The sequence below is a fragment of the Melanotaenia boesemani genome, chromosome 24, assembly GCF_017639745.1.
Source record: "Melanotaenia boesemani isolate fMelBoe1 chromosome 24, fMelBoe1.pri, whole genome shotgun sequence".
In the NCBI taxonomy this organism is placed as follows: Eukaryota; Metazoa; Chordata; class Actinopteri; order Atheriniformes; family Melanotaeniidae; genus Melanotaenia; species Melanotaenia boesemani.
The window spans coordinates 2,816,220-2,836,538 of NC_055705.1; the positions used below are offsets into that span (position 1 = coordinate 2,816,220).

The following is a 20,319-nucleotide window of genomic DNA, read 5'->3' on the forward strand; positions in this document are numbered from 1 at the left end:
ATTAAATCAGACTCTTAATGCTGGACTCGACCGGAGGGGACAGAGAGAGAGAGAGAGACAAGAAAGTAGAGAGAAGAGGGAGGGGAGAGAGAGGGACAGAAAGGGTGTGGGGAGTGCGGGTGGGGACTTGAAACATCATACAGAAGACCATGTAATCCATACTACTTACAACATATATAGCTAAGATCATCCTAGCCAGTAGGTCATTACACAACTAGTTGATAATAGTAACAATAATAATAATAAGAGTAAGAGTAATAATAATAATAAGAACAGAAATAATAAAAAAAAAAGGAAAAAAAAAATATGATAATAGATATAAGTGAAACTGCTGTATTCAAGAACACGCGCAGAGAAACCTGTGTGGATGTGTTGGAGAACTCGGCCACACGGCGACGCAAAGACTGTGTGGAGACGTTCAGGAAGGAGTGACCATGCAGAGTGATCATGCAGATGCCACCTCACTTGAACAGAGGCCAGAGTCAGGCCAGCGGTCCCGAGACCCAGGCCACCAGCCCCCCCGCAGGCAACAGACCCCGACCGGTCCACAGAGACGACCACTCGCCCGCCCAGGAAGGCAGCAGCAGGAGACCCCAGCAGGAGCCGCCCCGCGGACACAGGGCACCGGCCCCGGCGGGCCGAGGCCAGCAGTCCCCGACCCCCCCGGGCACCGGCCGCCCGGGACAGACGGGGCAGAGGGCCCGGGCCCAGGAGCACAGGGACACCCCCCCCACAGGCCGAGGGCCAGCACGCCACCCGGGGGGACCCGGCCCGCCCAGACGGCCACCACCAGAGGCCAGCCCCACACCCCAGCGCCCAGCCGCACACCCCGAGAACCAGTCCTGCCCCCCCCGAGACCAACACACACACACACAAACACACACACTCTCCTTCCACTCCTCCATTCATCCTCCCACGCATACACCATTCAACCCTCACATACTCTGTTCTCCCACACACACACACCATCCTTCCACCATCCATCCTTCCACACACACACCATCCTTCCTCCCACACACTCACCATCCTTCCACCATACACTCTCCCACACCTACCCCATCCTCCCACACACACATCATCCCTCCACTACTCATCCTCCCACACATACACCATCCTCCCTCTCATACACCATTCATCCACCTTCACACCTCCCACACACACACCATCCTTCCACTACCCATCCTCCCACACATACATAATTCTCCTACACATACACCGTCCTCCCTCTCCTACACCAAACATCCACCTTCACGTACCCCATCCTCCCACACACACACACCACCCCTCCATCACCCACTCTCCCAAACATACACCACTCCCCCACACACACACCATCCTCCCTCCCATACACCATCCATCCTCCCGCACACACACCATCCTTCCACCATCCATCCTCCCACACACTCCCCCATCCCTGCACCATACATTCTCCCACACATACCCCATCCTCCCACACATACATCATCCCTCCACCATTCATCCTCCCACACCCACACCACCCCCCCTCCCACACACCACGCATCCACCTCCACACACCCCACCCTCCCACACACCATCCCTCCACCACCCATCCCCCCACACCCACACCACTCCCCCACCCACACCCCCCCCCCCCCCAACACACACACACACAAACACCATCCCCCCACCACCATCCTCCCGCCACCCCACGCCACGGGGGGACAGCCCCAGCCAGGAGGCGAGGAGACACGAGCCAGGCCCCCACCCCCCCCACCCTGCCCCCGCCCCACACTCCCCACCCCCAAAACAGCACCTTCCCCCCAGGGCCAGCAGCCAAAACCCCCCGGGACAGCCCGCCTACGCCCCGGGCCGACGCGACAGGCCACCCTGCCCGCCCCGCCCCCGGGCCATCCATGGAGACAGGGGCGCTTGAAGACCCCATCCCCCCTCCCTCCCCCACTAGTGATGGAATATATTATGTGCTGTTTGCAATTTAAAAAAGAGGGTTAAAATTGGGGGGCAGTAACTGCATTGAGGAGGGGGCGGGGCCACCTGAGCAGTCCCACCCACCTGACCTCGCATGTTCCACCCCCCAAAACGTGTTTGTATGTTGCAAATGTTATTTGTGCTCAGTGACTAAGTGGAATTAAAAGCTGGGAGGCATGCTGCCGCTCGGCGAAGCAACGGGGCCACTATGATGACCCCCCTGCCCCGCCCAGCGCAACAAGCACACCTCCCACAGCCCTACCTGTGTATGTAGTGAAGAGTGGGGGAGGGGAGGGGTCAGGAGATGTAGGTCCAGAGGGGAGTAGGCCTCCCCCCTGGAAGACGACCCGCCAGTGGCCTAGGGCGCCCCCGTCCCCCGCCGGCCCCGAAGGGCGTCACTGGCCCGGAGCAGGCACCCTAACCCAGGCACGCCACGAACCCCCCCAGGGGCCAGCCACCAGCCCAAGGGGCCACTTTCCTCTTTCTGAGTGGGAGGGGGGCGAGGCAAAGGAAGGGAACCCCAGGCCCACGCCCCCAACACCCGGCCAGGGCGCCCCCCAGAGGACACGTCCTAACCCCCTGCAAACGCACACACACTTTTTTTTTTTTTTTTTTCCCCCCAGCCACTCACACACCCTCTCACACACCTCTATACACCAACACCTCAATACGTGCACATACCTCCACACACACACTTCACGCACATACCTATAAACACACACACCGGTGCCCACATACACACACACTCTCATACCCCTCCATACACATACACCACTACATACGCACTCACATACATACCTGCATATACACACAAGCACCTCCATACATACTCACGCCTCCACCCACTCCTTCACTCCTCCACACACACCTCGACCTCCACGTGCACACACTCATATATACGCACCTTCACACACACCCACACACACCTCCCACATAGACCTCCACACACACACCCGCACACCATTCACACACACATACACGCACACACCTAGACCTTCATACACACCCACACACATATAGCACACACATCCCTCTACACCCACCCACACACCAGCATACCTACAGACACACACACACACACACCCACCTATATACAAACACACCCCCACCCAGGTTCCGGGGCTGCGACCAAGCACCAGGGCACGGACCAACCCCCGGCACGCCACATCCGGACGGGCCCAGCCCCCTAACAACTGTATTTCTGAAGGAAGACTGTATTTAAACTTCAACCAGCTGAGCTGCCTTCACTGACTCAAATTAAATCATCCACGATACAGACTCAGAAACAAGTATAATCATTTCTGCTGCAGATGACTGAGTATTTTATTACCCAGATAAAACTGAAGCATCTCTTGGATAAACACAGTTCAATGCAAGTAAAACTTTGAATTCTCCACAACTTGAAACAGTTAAGGCCAAGATTCAAATTCCTTTCCTTATTGCCAGCTATCAGTGAAAGCACCTTCAGTTAGAGAAGCCACGCCTGAGATTGCTGCTCTGCTCTGAGACAAAGACCTCTAAATGGGCCTCTGATGGGTGGGCGTAACCCAGGTACATCACAATGGCAGAGTTTAGTTTAAACTGGTCTGATTTTATAAACCTTGCTCATTGTTTCCTGAGAGGCACAGAGTACGCTGCTGGACATCGCTGGATTTTTTCCTCATTTTGCTTTTGCTTCGTCAAGGCTTTTTGCTATGGCTCAAGACAACAAGTAAGTCAGACCAAACCTTTTCACTGCTCTTATTTCCTGTATTTTATTGTTAAACATGTTTTATAGTCACATACCTGTGGAAAACAGCAGTGTAGTTATCTGTACATGAACAATGTGTTTCATCTCTTTGTTACAGGAGCTACGATCGCCGTGTGGTTCACTGCCTGAAGTGCTTCAAGCCATGTGAGACCCTCTCTGTGCACCTCGCCAGGGTCTGCATGAAAACAAACACACCAGAGGAGCAGCAACAGGAATTATTGAAGGCCAAAGAGTCAGCCAAGGCCTGGACTCGTGAGGGGAGGACCTGGGATTACGATCAAATCAGCCAGTGGTGTCCTCATGGTCCTTCCCGGTGTGCTCTTGTAAAAGAGCTGAAAAGAAGAGGTTTCTTTGTCCCAAACATGTCCAAAGACATAGACTCTGCAGAAGCAGAGGAGACAACAGTAGCTGAGCAGCCATCAACCTCTGCTCCCCCACTTCCCTCTGCAGAAAACAACACCGGTGAATGCAGCCCCATCCAAGCCTCTGAAGCAGAGGAAGGCAGCTCCAGTGTTTTCTTTTTTGCAGACCAGGCTGGTTTCTGCTCCTCTCTCTGCATGTTCATTACCATATGTATGGAGGCTTCACTCAGACACTAACTGCAGCCTGATTTGTTTTTAATTGCTGTGTCTTTACAGGTAGACAACGTGTCCAGAATGCTGAGGTACATGCAGCCAACTGGAAATGAGGTCAGCTTGGACTTCCTCCAGGACACCACAATGCTGGGGGACTACTTCAATGAGTTGAAGAGAGTGGGGCAGTCAGCAGCCACCAGGATCAACTACATTAAAAGCATGATCAAATTCATCAAGTTCCTGAAGCTGGAGCATGGCTCATCTGACCAAGGCTTAGTAAACAGCTGCAGTCATTACCTGGAGTTTCTGACTGTTCTGAGAAAGCCAATTTCAAAGACACACAACAGAGACCTCTGCAGTATAAGGTGAGTTTTTAACTTCCCCCAAACTTAATTTTCTGTCTGGTGTTTAAAGGTTATACAAATAATTCAGCCTCTCCTTCTCACTGGTGTTCTGGCCCGTCTCATCTTTCAGACATGACTACTTTGTTGGTCCGAAGACGGCAGTTCATAGCTGCCAGAAAGTCCTCCGAGAAGCCAAGAAGGATGCTCTTGGAATTTACAGGCGACTTCTCAGTCATGAACCTGTTACAGAAGAAGAAAAGACGCAGTACCGTTATTACTGTGAGTTCATGTTCGTACAGAATGGGGTCTGGCGGGTGGGGGGAGGGTACATGCACTTTGTATGTGTGTGAGTTTGTGTGTGATTATGTGTGAGCTTTTATGAGGTGAGCCTTCTTATTTTTTGTTATTCTTTGGAGTGTGAAGGCTTTTAAATGATGTTGTTAATATGCATAATTTGGTTTTTATTATGTACAGCACTTTGTGTTGCTTTTTGCATGAAAAGTGCTCTATAAATAAAATTAGATTTAATTCATAAACATCACTGTCCATAAATGTGGACCAAGATCCACGTCTGCTTTTCTTCTCTTTCATTCATTTCTTCAACTCCTTGTCTCCACAGATAATTGACCAGTACTACATGTCAGTACAACCAGACTGTATCAAAGACGTGGTGGACGAAGACGCAGATGGACATGAACAACTGTTTCTGGTGAGAAATGGAAGACTGATTAACAGTGCCACCAACGACCTCCGGCGTCTGCATGAACAGTGAGTTTATGAATCTAAATGCATTTCTTTCTAGCGTGTGATGTAAAAAGTTGGACCAAGTTTATGAGATGAAACAAAGACATTTTAGTTTCTCTTCCATTTCAGTTACAAGTTGAAAAACATGACAAGCCAGGAAATCCGCCGGGCTGTTGAAACAGAATGCAACAGCATGCTGACGGATGAGCAGAAAACTGGTTTGGCCCATTATCTGGCACACACGGAGAAGGTTGTTAAAGACCACTACCGAATGAGAGACCCAGAAAACATTGTGAACACTGCCAACTTGATGCACTTCTTAACACAAAGGTCAATAAGGTGAAACATTTAGAGTCTCTCCCAGCTGCTTCATGTTCACTTTTTCACTCAGGTCTCTTCTTTCTGCAGTTCTGATGAATCAAGAGACGACCAGCGTTGTCCTGCATCAAAAAGAGCAAGAGAGGCCCCCGAAGAAGAAGATTTTACTAAATTTCAAGTGACATTCCCGGTCACCCTGGATGGGAAGCCACCCAGCAAAGTCAGAAGAACTGCAGCTGGCTTCAGTGCTGACAGGGTTCTGTATGACAAGTGGAGAGCTCTGCAGTTCAAGATGAGGGAGAAACACCTGCTGGGTCAGTGTGGGGAATAATAAACAAGTCATATATATCTGTGATGATCATTACCTACACTATTTTAAAAGAATATTGATCGTATTCAATTTATATTTGATCTATTTCACAGCAAAATGGACAAGGCGCCCCCCCACCATCCCAAAGATCGACAGCGTTATCCAAAAAGAACGGTGGCATTCCAACTGCCCGACAGCTCAGGCCATCATGAGCAAGTGGAGTCCACCGGAGAAGGAGGAAGTGGAGTCCAGCGTCTCACTCATGAAGCTGGTTCGTACGCAGAAGTGGAAACATCTGGCTGTTGTTGAACCATCGCCATGGGCTGGCGAGGGGAAAGGTAACACTGTTTTATTCTGTGCATGTAAAACTCCTTCACTTCTGTATTTATGCCACAACCAATCTCATCATCCAGGCACTTATGGTTAAGCTACGTAGAAAAACATGAAGAAAACTAATGTTCTTGCCTCTGACCCACAGGAGTGGTAACCACGAAACGCTTCCCGAAGAACTCCATCTTGTGTGATTATCATGGAGAGCTTATCACAGGCGCAGAGGGGAGAAGAAGGATGGCCAACAGAAGTAGTGACACAGATTATTCCTTCTTCTTTAAGGCTGGCTCTAAGGAACTCTGTGTTGATGCCCACAACGTCCCATGCTCGTGCCACCCTCACATGGAGACTTTTGGGAGGATTATCAATCACTCCAAATGGGACACAAACGTAAGGCCTGAAATCTGCTTAATGCAGTTTCCCGAAGGATCACAACACGTCATCTTTTTCAGAGCAATGACGGATCTGGAAGTAAACGAGGAACTACTTTTTTGACTATGGGATGAGGAAAAAAATCCTTCAGGTGGGGAATTCAACAGTTCAACCTTAAACACCACAAAACAAAGTTCAAGATTCTGCTGTAAAACGTACATAAAATATTGAGACTCAAACAAATAAAGAGGTGACGTGATATATTTTTAGTCTGTCAATCATTATGTAACGCGTCATGCTTTGGCTGCTATAAGACACCTCAGGCTGAAATCTGCCTCACTGCACTGCAGCCCTACGGCTGGAAAACAATCCAGAATCAACTTTTTGAAGTATTGTGTTGTCAGTGCAGCAAGTAATTGAAGGTTGGTCAGAGAATGTAACTTTTCCATTGCTGCCCTCATGTTTCTTTGTTCACTTCCGCAAAGCTTAAGAAGAGCACCTTATTTATGCGCTCCATTAGATTTCTATCAATAACCAGGGTCCTCACTGCTACAGAGAGACTTCTACAGTCATGTGTGAGCTGATATTTGCAGACTTTGATTTCACTGGGAAAATGAGCTTCAGCACCAACCGGCAGGTTTCCGAAGGTGTTTGTGTCTCCTAATGAAACCACCTGACACGGTAGCGGTATGGACAGAGAAGAGCTTGTGCAGCGTTTGAATCAAGCAGGACAGAGCTGCTGAATGCAGTCAGTGACTCCAGCAAATCATCTGCATCCAGAAAATAAACAAGAAGTTTAGTCCAGTATCAAACCATCACACTGTTATTTTCCCCACAAATAGATATATGAGCATTTTCACTGCCTAATTCAGGTCAGACGGCGAGATTAAAATGAAAACAGCTGACTGTATTTACCAAAACAAGCTAATAATCAGTTAGAGTTATGTCCGTAAGTCAGGTGATTAAGTGAGGTAGAGGGAGGAGGGACTGCAGGGAGGGGACCAGATCAAGGACGGAGAAACATCCTCTTGTTCAGGCCATGAGGAAAGGTGGTTCCCAGCCTGCCAACCCAGTCCCTCTCAGTCCTCCTCTGTGCATCAGTCTAGTGTGGATTGCAGTCCAGGACTAAGGCCTGCACTGCATCCCAGCCATGGAACACAAAGTGCTGGACCAGATGTTGATGGGTGTTTAAACTCCTCTGGAAGTTCTGCTGAATTAAAAGTATTTTAGATTTTTCCCACCAGCCTCACTGTGTGGAGAGAAGGTGGTGATAAACGGGAGAGCAGCTGAGACCTGGATGGGATTTACCTGGAGAAATGTTTTAAAACAGGACCTGAGGAAGGTCCAAGAGTGCCCCCTGCTGGACAAGGTGGAGAACAGCGTTTGGGCGGCATATTTAAAATCTTCCATTTGTGTGAAGATCCAGTGGAAACTTAATACTTATGATTCAACTAATCCAGCAAAGGTGTTCTTGGGATGAAAGCTGTTTTTTTATGTTCTTTTTTCCTTAAAGTAAACTTTAATGTCTAAATGGTTGTGTTGTGAGAAATTTGGTCCTTTAAACTTGGTTGTGTCCAGAAAATTAATAGAATTATTGTCTGTTGAGTGTGTGGATGAATGTGTTAATGTCCTCCTCAGAGAGGGTCCAGATTCCCAGATATCATCCAGACATCTGTAGTAGTTCAGGTGGTTTTACATTTATCCAGAGCAGCAGTCTCCCATTCAGCCATAAAAACATCTGTATGATAATATAATATAATATAATATAATATAATATAATATAATATAATATAATATAATATAATAAAATATAATATAATATAATATAATAAAATATAATATAATATAATATAATATAATAATATAATATAATAAAATATAATATAATATAATATAATATAATATAATATAATATGATATAATATAATATAATTAGGGATGCACGATAATTATCGGGCCGATATTAGGAAATTGTGACGTCATTCCGATAATGAATGAAATGAAATGAAATGAAAAATACTTTATTAATCCCAAAGGGAAATTCAATATTGTAGTAGTAGTAATTTTTTTTTTTTTTTTTTTTTTTTTTTTTTAAACAATCACATTAATTAATTAAGGGCTTTGTTCTTCAGCCTGATAGCTGCTGGAAGGAAGGATCTTCTGTATCTCTCTGTCTTGCATCGGACTTGACCAAGCCTCCCACTGAACACACTCTGTTGTTTCGTCACGGCGTTGTGTAGAGGGTGTGAAGGATCTTCCATTATCTTCGTCAGCTTGTACAGAATTCTTTTTTTGATGATCAACTCCAGCGGCTCCAGAGTTACTCCAAGCACAGATCCAGCTTTCTTGATCAGTTTGTTAATTCTTTTCAAGTCTCTGGTTCTGATGCCGCTGCCCCAGCAGATTGCTGCAAAGCTGATTGCACTTTCAACAACAGACCTGTAGAACATTTGCAACATTTTGGTGCAGACGTTAAAAGATCTCAGCTTCCTTAAGAAGTAGAGTCTGCTCTGACCTTTCTTGTAAATGTACTCAGTGTTGCTTTTCCACTCAAGTCTGTTGTCCAGCTGAACTCCAAGGTACTTGTATTCCTCCACCACCTCCACCTCCTCTCCCATGATGGAAACACTTCTATGTGTGTTCTTGTTCCTCCTGAAGTCAACAATCATCTCCTTTGTTTTCTTGGTATTCAAGATGAGATGATTGTCACCGCACCATTTCACAAACTGACCGACCAGTTCTCTGTACTCTGCTTCTTGTCCATCACTGATACACCCAACAACTGCTGAGTCATCAGAGTATTTCTGCAGATGACAGAACTCAGAGTTGTACTGGAAGTCTGAGGTGTACAGCGTGAATAGAAATGGTGAAAGTACAGTCCCTTGTGGTGTTCCAGTGCTGCTGACCACCATCTCAGACACACAACCTTTCAGTCTCACAAACTGTGGTCTGTTTGTGAGGTAGTCGTAAATCCAGGTGGTTGTGGAGGGATCCACCTGGAATTTCTGCAGCTTCTCACACAGCAGAGCAGGCTGAATCGTATTAAAAGCACTTGAGAAATCAAAGAACATGACCCTCAAAGTGCTGCCTGACTGGTCCAGATGAGAGTGGGCTCTCTGAAGCAGGTATATGATGGCATCTTCAACCCCAAGCCCATTACGGTATGCAAACTGTAATGGGTCCTGAAAGGTGTTCACCTGCTTGCTGAGGTGAGCCAGTAAGAGTCTCTCCAGGACTTTCATGACGTGAGATGTCAGGGCGACTGGTCTGTAGTCTTTTGGTTCAGCTGGTTGTGGTTTTTTAGGCACTGGAACAAGGCAGGATGTTTTCCACAGCACCGGGATTCTTCTCTGGCTCAGGCTGGTGTTGAACAGGTGCTGGAGAATCGGACATAGCTGTTTTGAGCAGGTCTTGAGAACTCTGGGACTGACACCATCTGGACCTGCAGCCTTGTTCTGGTTCAGTTTCACCAGTTGTTGCATGACTTGGTTACAGGAGACAGACAGAGTGGAGGTGGAGGCAGAGGAGGTTTCAGGAAGTCCTGATGTGGAGGGAGATGAGGTTGTGTCCAGGTCCTTGACTGAGCTGCAGGGTGACAGAGTGGAGGTGTGACAGGAAAGCTGTGGGCTCATGGAGGGTGTGTGGCTAGTTGGGGTTGAAGCAGGAGGTGAGCTAAACCTATTGAAGAACATGTTCAGTTCATTCGCTCTGTCCAGACCTCCATCAGTCTGATCCTCCTTTAACCCGAAGCCAGTGATCTTCTTCATTCCTGACCACACATCCCTCACATTGTTTTTCTGAAGCTTACTTTCCAACTTCTTCCTGTAGTCCTCCTTGCACTTCTTCGTTTGTGTTTTAAGTTGTTTTTGTGTGGACTTCAATAACTCCCTGTCTCCATCCCTAAAAGCTTTCTTTTTGATGTTCAGCAGCTTTTTCAGGTCACTGGTGATCCAGGGTTTGTTATTGGGGAAGCACCTCACTGTTCTTGTTGGAACGGTGCTGTCCACACAGAAGTTAATATAATCTGTCACACACTCAGTCAAGGCGTTGATGTCATCTCCATGAGGTTCACATAGGACGTTCCAGTCTGTAGCCTCGAAGCATCCTCTCAGAGCATCTTCAGCTTCATTAGACCAGGTTCTAATAGCCTTTCTAATGACTGGTTGTTGCTGAACGATGGGCTTGTAGGAGGAGGAGAGAAGAACTAGGTTATGGTCTGATCTTCCTAAAGGTGGCAGGGCAAAGGAGCTGTATGCATTTTTAATATTTGCATAAAATAAGTCCAACGTTTTGTTTTCTCTGGTGGAGCAGCTGACAAACTGTTGGAAAGTTGGTAGAGTTGCAGAGAGGGAGATGTTGTTAAAATCTCCAGAGATCGCCACAAATGCGTTTGGATGTTGTGTTTGAAGCCTGGCCACTACAGAGTTAATGACATCACAGGCTGCGTCTGGAGCGGTACCAGGTAATATATATACCGCTACCAGAATAACGCATGTGAACTCTCTGGGTAAATAATACGGGCGGAGACTCACAGCTAGCAGTTCAATGTCTCTTGTGCAGATCTTCTCTTTAACAGTGACATGTTCAGGATGACACCAGCGCTGGTTTACCAGCACCGCAATTCCACCTCCCTTCAACTTCCCGCTGAGTTGTTTATTGCGGTCTGCACGGACCGTCCTGAAGCCGTGTACAGACGCATTACAGTCTGGGATGTGTTCATGCAGCCATGTCTCGGTGAAGCACATAATACTGCACTCTCTGTATTCTTTAAGAGACCTGGTTAGCACCTGAAGTTCATCAATTTTGTTAGCTAGCGATCTCACGTTTCCCATAACAACCGTTGGAAGAAACGGTTTGAATCGCCACCGTTTTTCTCTCTGCCTCGCTCCTGCCCTGCATCCTCTTCTCTTTCTTTTCAACTCCGTTGGGATTTGAAGTGTTGTTTCACTGATAATCTTGAGTTTGGAGAGTTTTATCAGTTGATCCCGATGGTAAACAAGTCTCGTTGCCATGGAGACTCACAATAACAAGTCTTGCAAAAACAGAAAAATATTCAGAAAAATCTCCCGTATAGCACAGCCTCTGACCAGCGTGAAAAATCAACCCGAACAGACACAGATTGACAGCTGATGTCTTAAAAAAGACGGCTATATTGCAAAAAATCACGAGTTAAAAACAGAGCTACTACAATTGCTGCTGCCACCTAGCGGCGCATTCTAGAATGATAAGTGATAAGTCCGATATCATGATGACTTGCTCCGATAATTAATTTAAAATTGTCAACACGGCAGTCCTCCGCAGACACAGACACTATAAACTGAATGGTCTACAGTGCATGCTGCTATCAAGTGATGTTGGCATAAAAAGGAAAACTCAGAGAGGCCTACCCCTCATGTTAGAAAACAACTAGTTAAAACTTTGTAATAGGTTTTGGTATTTGTTTTAATTTATTCAACCTTTATTTAATCGGAAAACTGACTGGGTTACTCATAAACAATAGAATCATTCATTTAAAAAGGCCAAAAGAATGACTATCAAACGCGGGAATAGGGAATTTCCGTCTCACAGTGAATGCGGCACCACCCGTGTACCGCCGCGTGACGCTGGATGCATCACGCATGCACGCGCCTGTCGCTAGCAAAACATGCTAAAGGTTTGAGCTCTAAAAATAAACTAAATGATGTCGTCGCGAGTAAATGATGGACGCTACCCACGCAGGACACTTGGATTACTTCGGACGAGCAGTATGGAGGAATATTGACAAGTTTTTGTGGACTTTTATGGACCTTTTTTCACCGGACGCCATTCAACACCATTGTAGCCGAACTGAGACAAAACGAAAACCTCCTCATATCTCCGGCTACATGATGAATATCAAGAAAGTGTTCCAGAGTGTTAATCAGCATGAGGGTGAGTACAGAATGAAGGCACATCACTCTGAGGGCGGAGTATTCCTTTAAAGGAACCAAAAGTTTGAGTGTTAAGTTTAAGTAATGTCAGGTCAGAGATATGTTTAAGTATTAAAAAATCCTTTAAACTTAGTTTTTTTTGCCACTATGGATTCCATAACATGGAATGCATTTTTTGCGTAGACAAGTCTAACTTGTTTCAGTGCAATATTGTTCTTGGTTATGAGTGCACTTTTTCAGTTTATTGCATAAAATCTAACTTGTGTCAGTGCAATATTCTTAAGTGTACACTTATTCTGATTGTGCTTACAAACAGTAGAAATGTTTGAATGCAACTTGCATTAATTTTCTGATCTTGTTTTTTTGTTTACTTCTGAAAAACAGGCTTTTCCAGTTTGTATCCCAATGCATGTATTTGCATCAGTTTAAGGTGGTTCAAGGAGCCTTTATTTTTGTAAAAGTAAGTGCAATGCACCTGCTTTGAATTGATTGATTTAAGGTATAAAATTGTTTTGTTTGATATCTTTTAGAGCGTTTGAGAGGCTTGCCAATAGCTTTTCACTGAAAAAAATAAATGTCTCTATCAATAGTGAAAAGTGTTTTTTTTTTTAAAAAATAGTATTGATGTAATGATTGATCATCGATGCGTTATCGGTTTTCAGTTATCGGTATCGGCCTTTAGGAGCTGAAAGTTATCGGTTATCGGTATCGGTCTCAAAAAAAAGTTATCGTGCATCCCTAAATATAATATAATATAATATAATATAATATAATAAAATAAAATAAAATAAAATAAAATATAATATAATAAAATATAATATAATATAATGTGATATAATATAATATAATATAATATAATAAAGTAAAATATAATATAATATAATATAATAATATAATAAAATATAATATAATATAATAAAATATAATAAAATATAATATAATATAATATAATATATAATATAATAATATAATAATATAATAAAATATAATATAATAAAATATAATATAATATAATATAATAATATAATAAAATATAATATAATATGATATAATATGATATAATAATATAATATAATATAATATAATATAATAAAATATAATATAATATAATATAATATAATATAATAAAATATAATATAATATAATAAAATATAATATAATATAATATAATATAATAAAATATAATAAAATATAATATAATATAATATAATATAATAATATAATAAATTATAATATAATATAATATGATATAATATAATATAATATAATATAATATAATATAATAAAATATAATATAACATAATATAATATAATATAACATAATATAATATAATATAATATAATATAATATAATAAAAAATAAAATAATATAATATAAAATTAGGGCTGTCAAATGATTAAAATATTTAATCAGATTATTAACAGCTTCCAAATTGCTCATGATTAATTACCATTCAGGAGTTTTTATATGCCTGAAATCTTCCTCTTTTTACTGTTTTACATCAACAAAAAGAACCAAAGCTACAGATATTTACTGTTGACTGACCTTCCCTTGGATAACTGTCAGATGTACAATGGTCAGTAAATGCAGCATGTAAAGTACTTTTATCTGTTGTTCTTAATCATTTTTACCATGATCTATATCATCATTTAGAATTTATGTATCATCGTCTCACCAACCGTCTCCATGGTGATAACATCTGTCATAAAACCAGCAGATGTGACGACTGAAGTTAAACAGCCAACATTGGTGAAGAAACTCTGATAAAACTGATGATCTGAATAAAAACATGTTTTTCTTTTATCATTGAAGTGTGTTTGTGCAGCAGTGATAAAAGTCCTACAGCAGCATCACCCAAAGAAAATACTTTTTATACAAGTTTTTCTCCACTTGTTTACATTAGATGATCACTTTAGTTGTAATGATCAGTTCAATATTTCATAAAAATATGAACATTTATAAGTGTTCCTGCCTGGCCCCCATCAGAACTTTTCTAGACCCGCCCCTGCATATGTGAAGTATAAACCCTGTCAACCACCAGCAGCTACTGTGTTAGAGAAGGTCCTGCTAAACACAAAACTTTGAAGTAAACATTGACGGTGTGAACCATGAACCGCTAGTTTTTCTACTTTTCAAATGAACAATAAACGGGGTGAAAGTAAGCCGGTACGGTCCGGTGGTGGTAGCAGTACCAGGAAGATGGAGAGTGGCTGCTGCTATACAGGCCAGAACCAGTCACGACTGCACTCTGGGTCAGACAATAGATCCATTAGCAACATGCAGTCTTGAGAAACTACTTTGTGTTTAAAAATTCCTTCATTTGGAATTGTTTCTGGACTGTCAGTGCTGTTTTAGTCCATGCTGGACGGAGCTTTGACCGGGCATCTCCCTCTCTTCCTCAAGGGTCTTGCCCTGCTCCCCCCCACCTCCTCAGAGAGAGCCTGGTGGCCTCCTCTACGCCCAGCCTTCGAAACGTGAACCACAGGTTGTCTTTATGTTCGTTGCTGAGCTTTTGATTTAATGTGCTGAGATGTTTTCCACAACTGGTCACCAGACATGAAGAGACGCCGCCTGGACAAACAGGACGAATAATAATTACACCAACAAAATTCCACACATTGTTGTGGTTGGCTAAAACACTTTAACAACATTTAAATATCTACCAGTTATCATCTACAGACACTTTAAATAAAAAAGTTTTTGTTCGTGGCTTCATGAGCTGTTCTTAGAGACGTGCACTCTGCATGTTTATTAATGTTCCAATTAAAATAAATAATTTAGCATATCGTCGAGTGTTTTTAATTTTTCCCTGCTCCATGGGTCTACATGGAGCCTGCAGTAAAATATTGGAATAAAATACTGGAATATTTTAGCCCATATCCATTCCAAACAAGTCTCATTCATCACTCATAGGTCTTCCTGTCATTTACTGGACCTTGTAACATCAGTTGACAAATCCAGCCTGCAGGATGACATTCTGAGTCTGAGACGCACCGTCTCTTCTGTATTTTGTCAAAGTTCTGTTTGGCAGACCAGACGCACAAAAGTTGACTTTGGAAAAATTAAAAAGGGAGAAAATTTGCACTAAATGTTTCTTACTGGAGTACCAAGGGCAAAAAGCAGAGTCAGTGCAGTTCTCCCCTCTCTTTAAAGTTTTCAGTGTTTCTTCCTGGAGTACCAGGAGCACGAAGGCCAGGGCCAGGTGGAGTTGCAGAGACAGTGAAGGGTGTCTCCAGCAGACATGGAGAGAAGCTGGTGGTTGGATGGGCCTACAGCAGCCATGCCGGTTTTAGAGTCACTGCATTGGCTCCCCGTGTGTTTCAGGATCGATTTTAAGGTTCTCTTACTGGTTTTTAAATGTCTTAATGGTCTTGGGCCTTCTTATCTTTCAGATTTGCTTTTACCTTATGAACCCTCGCGGCCCCTGAGGTCTTCCGGTACTGGCCTCCTGACTGTACCTAAAGTCAGGACACATACTCACGGAGAAGCAGCTTTCCAGTGGTATGGTCCTCGTCTGTGGAACAGCCTGCCGGAGGAGGTCAGGGCTGCAGAGAACGTTAATGTTTTTAAGAGCAGGCTCAAGACCCACCTTTTTAATTTAGCTTTTACTTAATATTTATTCATTTTATTTTTATTTATTTTATTCCCCTAGCCTATTTATTTCTCTATGTTAACCCATTTTTATTTATTCTATGCTTTTATTCTATTTATATAATATATATTATTATTATTATTATTATTATTATTATTATTATATATTATATATTTTGCATCTGATGGCGGCCCGTGTGCACGCAGCGGCTCAGGGCTCTCGGCTTTTGTTTGTTTTGTTCGTGTTTTTGTTGTTGCTCCAGTCGCTGGAGGCATTAATTCAGTATGGCAGGGCTGAATTAATTAACTTCGGAAGAAACTGCCAACTTTACGCACACCCTGAGCCGGATTTTATACCACCAGAGGTCCTTCGAACCACCACGGCTTTCACCATCCCTCCACTGTGGCCTAGGAGACGGAGGAGACAATGTAAACAAAAGCGGGGTAAGAGGAGCGGGGCGCGTGCTAGGCTAAAAGCCGACCCACACCGACCAGCTCTTCCCAGTCTCTTCCTGACAAATGCTCAATCACTAGCCAACAAAATCGACGAGATTCGGCTGAGGATCGTCTCACGGAGGATGGACAGCTGTGTGGCCATCATTACGGAAACCTGGCTGGACTGCAATACACCCAACACAGCGGTGGAGCTAGCGGGTCGCTCTTTGTTCCGAGAAGACAGGACTGCAGCCTCGGCTAAAAGCAGAGGTGGAGGGCTCGCGCTCTACATCCATAACTCCTGGTGTACAGCCACACACACCATCGGAACGCACTGCACACCCGACCTGGAATATCTGGCTGTGAAATGCAGGCCATTCAAGACGGTGAGAGAGTTGTGCTCCATTTTGATCATAGCTGTTTACGTTCCACCGCGAGCTAACGCTAAGCTAGCGCTAGAGGAGCTCTACTGTTTGATCACCAGGCAGATGAACTCCAACCCCGAGGCAGCTGTGATTGTGGCTGGAGACTTCAATCACGTGGAACTCAAAGCAGTGCTTCCAGAATTCAAGAAGTTCATACACTTTCCCACCAGAGACAATAACATACTGGATCAGGTTTATTGCAATATCCCAGGAGCATACAAGGCGGCAGCAGCTCCTCAGCTGGGCATGTCAGACCACATCTCTGTGAGGCTGATTCCAACATATAAACCTCTGATGTACAGGACAAAACCAACCACCAGAACAGTTCAAGTATGGACTGAGGAGGCTTCTTCAGCCCTACAGGACTGTTTGAACTCACTGACTGGGAAGTGTTTAAAGATGACTCAGACCTGGAGGCCTACACATCATCTGTCCTGGACTACGTGCAGTTCTGCACTGATGCTGTTCTACCCACAAAGTCCATCAAGGTGTTTCCAAACCAGAAACCATGGTGTGACAGCACAGTGGAGTCTCTGCTCAAAGCTCGGGATGCAGCCTACAGGTCAGGTGACAGGCTGGCCTACAGCAGGACCCAGTCAGAACTGAAGAAGGGCATCCAGCAGGCCAAACACAGGTACAGACAGCGCATTGAGAAGCATTTCACTGACAACAACCCACGTGAAATGTGGAGAGGCATCAAAACCTTAACAGACTACAGGAATAGCAACCAGCAGATCAGCCATGACCCCACCCTACCTGACACCTTCAACAGTTTCTTTGCACGCTTCGACACACCTGGCAGCAGAGAGACTGTTTATCTTCCACAGCGTGAGGAGCAGCCTCTCGTCCTGCAGCAACACCAGGTTAGCTCCACCCTGAGGAGGATCAGCACCAGCAAAGCAGCAGGACCAGACAAGGTATCAGGTCAGGTTCTGAAGCTGTGTGCACAACAGCTGGCTGGAGTTTTTCTGGACATTTTCAACCTGTCCTTGCAGTTTGCTTCAGTTCCTGTGTGCCTCAAGTCCTCTATCATTGTGGCTGTGCCGAAAAAATCTACTGTCACCTGCCTTAATGACTACCGCCCGGTCGCTCTCACACCAGTAATCATGAAGTGCTTTGAGAGGATCGTCTTAAGTCACATCAAGGACGTCATTCCTGCTACTCTGGACAGATATCAGTTCGCCTACAGGGAGAACCGATCGACAGAGGATGCAGTCTCACTGGCACTGCACACGGCTCTGACCCACCTGGAGCATCCTAACACCTACGTCAGGATGTTATTTGTGGACTTCAGTTCAGCTTTCAACACGGTGATCCCGGACAAGCTGACACCGAAACTCCACAACCTCGGACTGTCTAACCCCCTATGCTTCTCGATCAGGGACTTCCTCACAAATAGGCCTCAGGTGGTGAGGATTGGGGACCGCACATCATCCACACGGTTCCTGAGCACAGGCACACCACAGGGATGTGTGCTTAGCCCGGCCCTCTTCACCCTATTCACACATGACTGTTTTGCTATCCATCCCACAAACATGGTTCTGAAGTTTGCAGATGACACCACCGTGGTGGGTCTCATATCGGACAACAATGAGACCCTCTACAGAGCGGAGATCCAGCACCTGACAGGATGGTGTTCAGACAACAACCTTGTTCTGACACACACATCGCACCTGGTGAAGAGGGCCCAACAAAGGCTCTTCTTCCTCAGGAAGCTCAAGAGGACTGGACTCTCCTCTCAGCTTCTGACAAACTTCTACAGAGCCACCATAGAGAGCATCCTCTGTCTGAGTGCAACAGTGTGGTACGCGAGCTGCACTGCACACGACAGGAAGGTCTTGGCCCGGGTGGTGAAAACAGCACAGGGGATGGTGGGGAGTCCTCTCCCACTCCTGGACTCAATATACGACAGCCGGGTCCAGAGAAGGGCCAGTCGTATAGCTGCAGACCCACCCACCCAGGACACGAACTGTTTGTACCTCTTCCCTCTGGAAAGAGATACAGAAACATCAAAGCCCACACCAACAGACTGAAACACAGCTTCTTCCCCAGAGCTGTGAATCCATCACCCCATCTCCCCCCACCCCCCACCCCATCTCCCCCCACCCCCCACCCATAGACTGAACACTAAACTCCTGCAGACAGGCAGAAGCACTCAGACTGCACTTTGGGACAATATGCTGCAATATGTGGATCACTTCCATGCCAGTCACTTTAAATACTTGTTTGATTTGCACTGTTATTCCTTTTACTCTTTTATATATATATATATATATATTTATCTAAAGGTATATTTCCTTTCCATACTTTTATCTTCGTGTGTTACAGTGTTCCTTTTAAGCCGAGAACTTCTGAAACAAAATGTCGTTGTGCCTTGCACAATGACAATAAAGACTCTTGATTCTTGATATTATTTTTAGGTTATTTCTCCAGTGTTTCCTCGGAGGGGGCTCTCTGCACCGGGGGCTTTCATCGGCTGTGGCTGCTGGGGCTCTGTCCTGCAGGTTCTTTCAGTCTGGTTGGGCGGCTCCTCTGCCTCTCACTTGGCCGTGTGTCCTGGGTCGGTGTCCTGGGTCGGTGCCCTGGGTCGGTGTCCTGGGTCGGTGCCCTGGGTCGATGTCCTGGGTCGGTGTCCTGGGTCGGTGTCCTGGCGGTCGTGGCCTGTGAGCGGCTCCTGGTGCAGACGGCTCCCTGTGATAGTGTTTCCTTACCAGGCTCATCTGTGCTCAACCTCACATTACAGTAGTCTTTTAATATGTGCAAGTATGTGTGTGTGTATGCTTGCTTGTACATACTGGTATGTGAGAGGACGCGGGGAGGGAGGGGGTTGTGTGTGTGTGTGTGTGTGTGTGTGGTTGGAGGGGGGCATTGTTTTAACCATGGAAAGCACTTTATGCTGCATTTTTGTATGAAAAGTGCTCTATAAATAAAGACTGATTGATTGATTGATGCACAAGCAGGCTGGATGTCTGCTTGGTCTCCAGCCTCTCATAAAAAAGCTGTAACTTATATAAAGTGTGATTTTGGTCTCTTATATGTCCCTGTAAAGCGCAGCCCATAGCCCTTTTAAAGAAGTCTCTTTCATCACACACAGATCTTCCTGCCACTTACTGGATCTTGGAAAATCCAGTCTGCAGGATGATTAAGACTCACATATAAAAGCTGTAACTTCCCAAACACACAAAATGACACTTTTTGGACAAAATGCCACGTTTTGGACACAAAATTAACATTGCTGGCATTGCAAATGGACAAAATGTCCTTTTGC

The 20,319-nt window shown here is 44.9% G+C and overlaps 1 protein-coding gene across 1 annotated transcript; it reads left to right on the plus strand.

Moving 5' to 3' along the window:
• The first annotated feature begins 6,106 nt into the window (after nucleotides 1-6,106).
• LOC121635315 (N-lysine methyltransferase KMT5A-like) lies at nucleotides 6,107-6,841 on the plus strand. Its single transcript, XM_041978459.1, has 2 exons — nucleotides 6,107-6,326; nucleotides 6,467-6,841. The coding sequence occupies exons 1-2, from the start codon at nucleotides 6,197-6,199 to the stop codon at nucleotides 6,811-6,813; spliced, it is 477 nt and encodes a 158-aa protein (XP_041834393.1). The 5' UTR covers nucleotides 6,107-6,196; the 3' UTR covers nucleotides 6,814-6,841.
• Nucleotides 6,842-20,319: the final 13,478 nt, after the last annotated feature.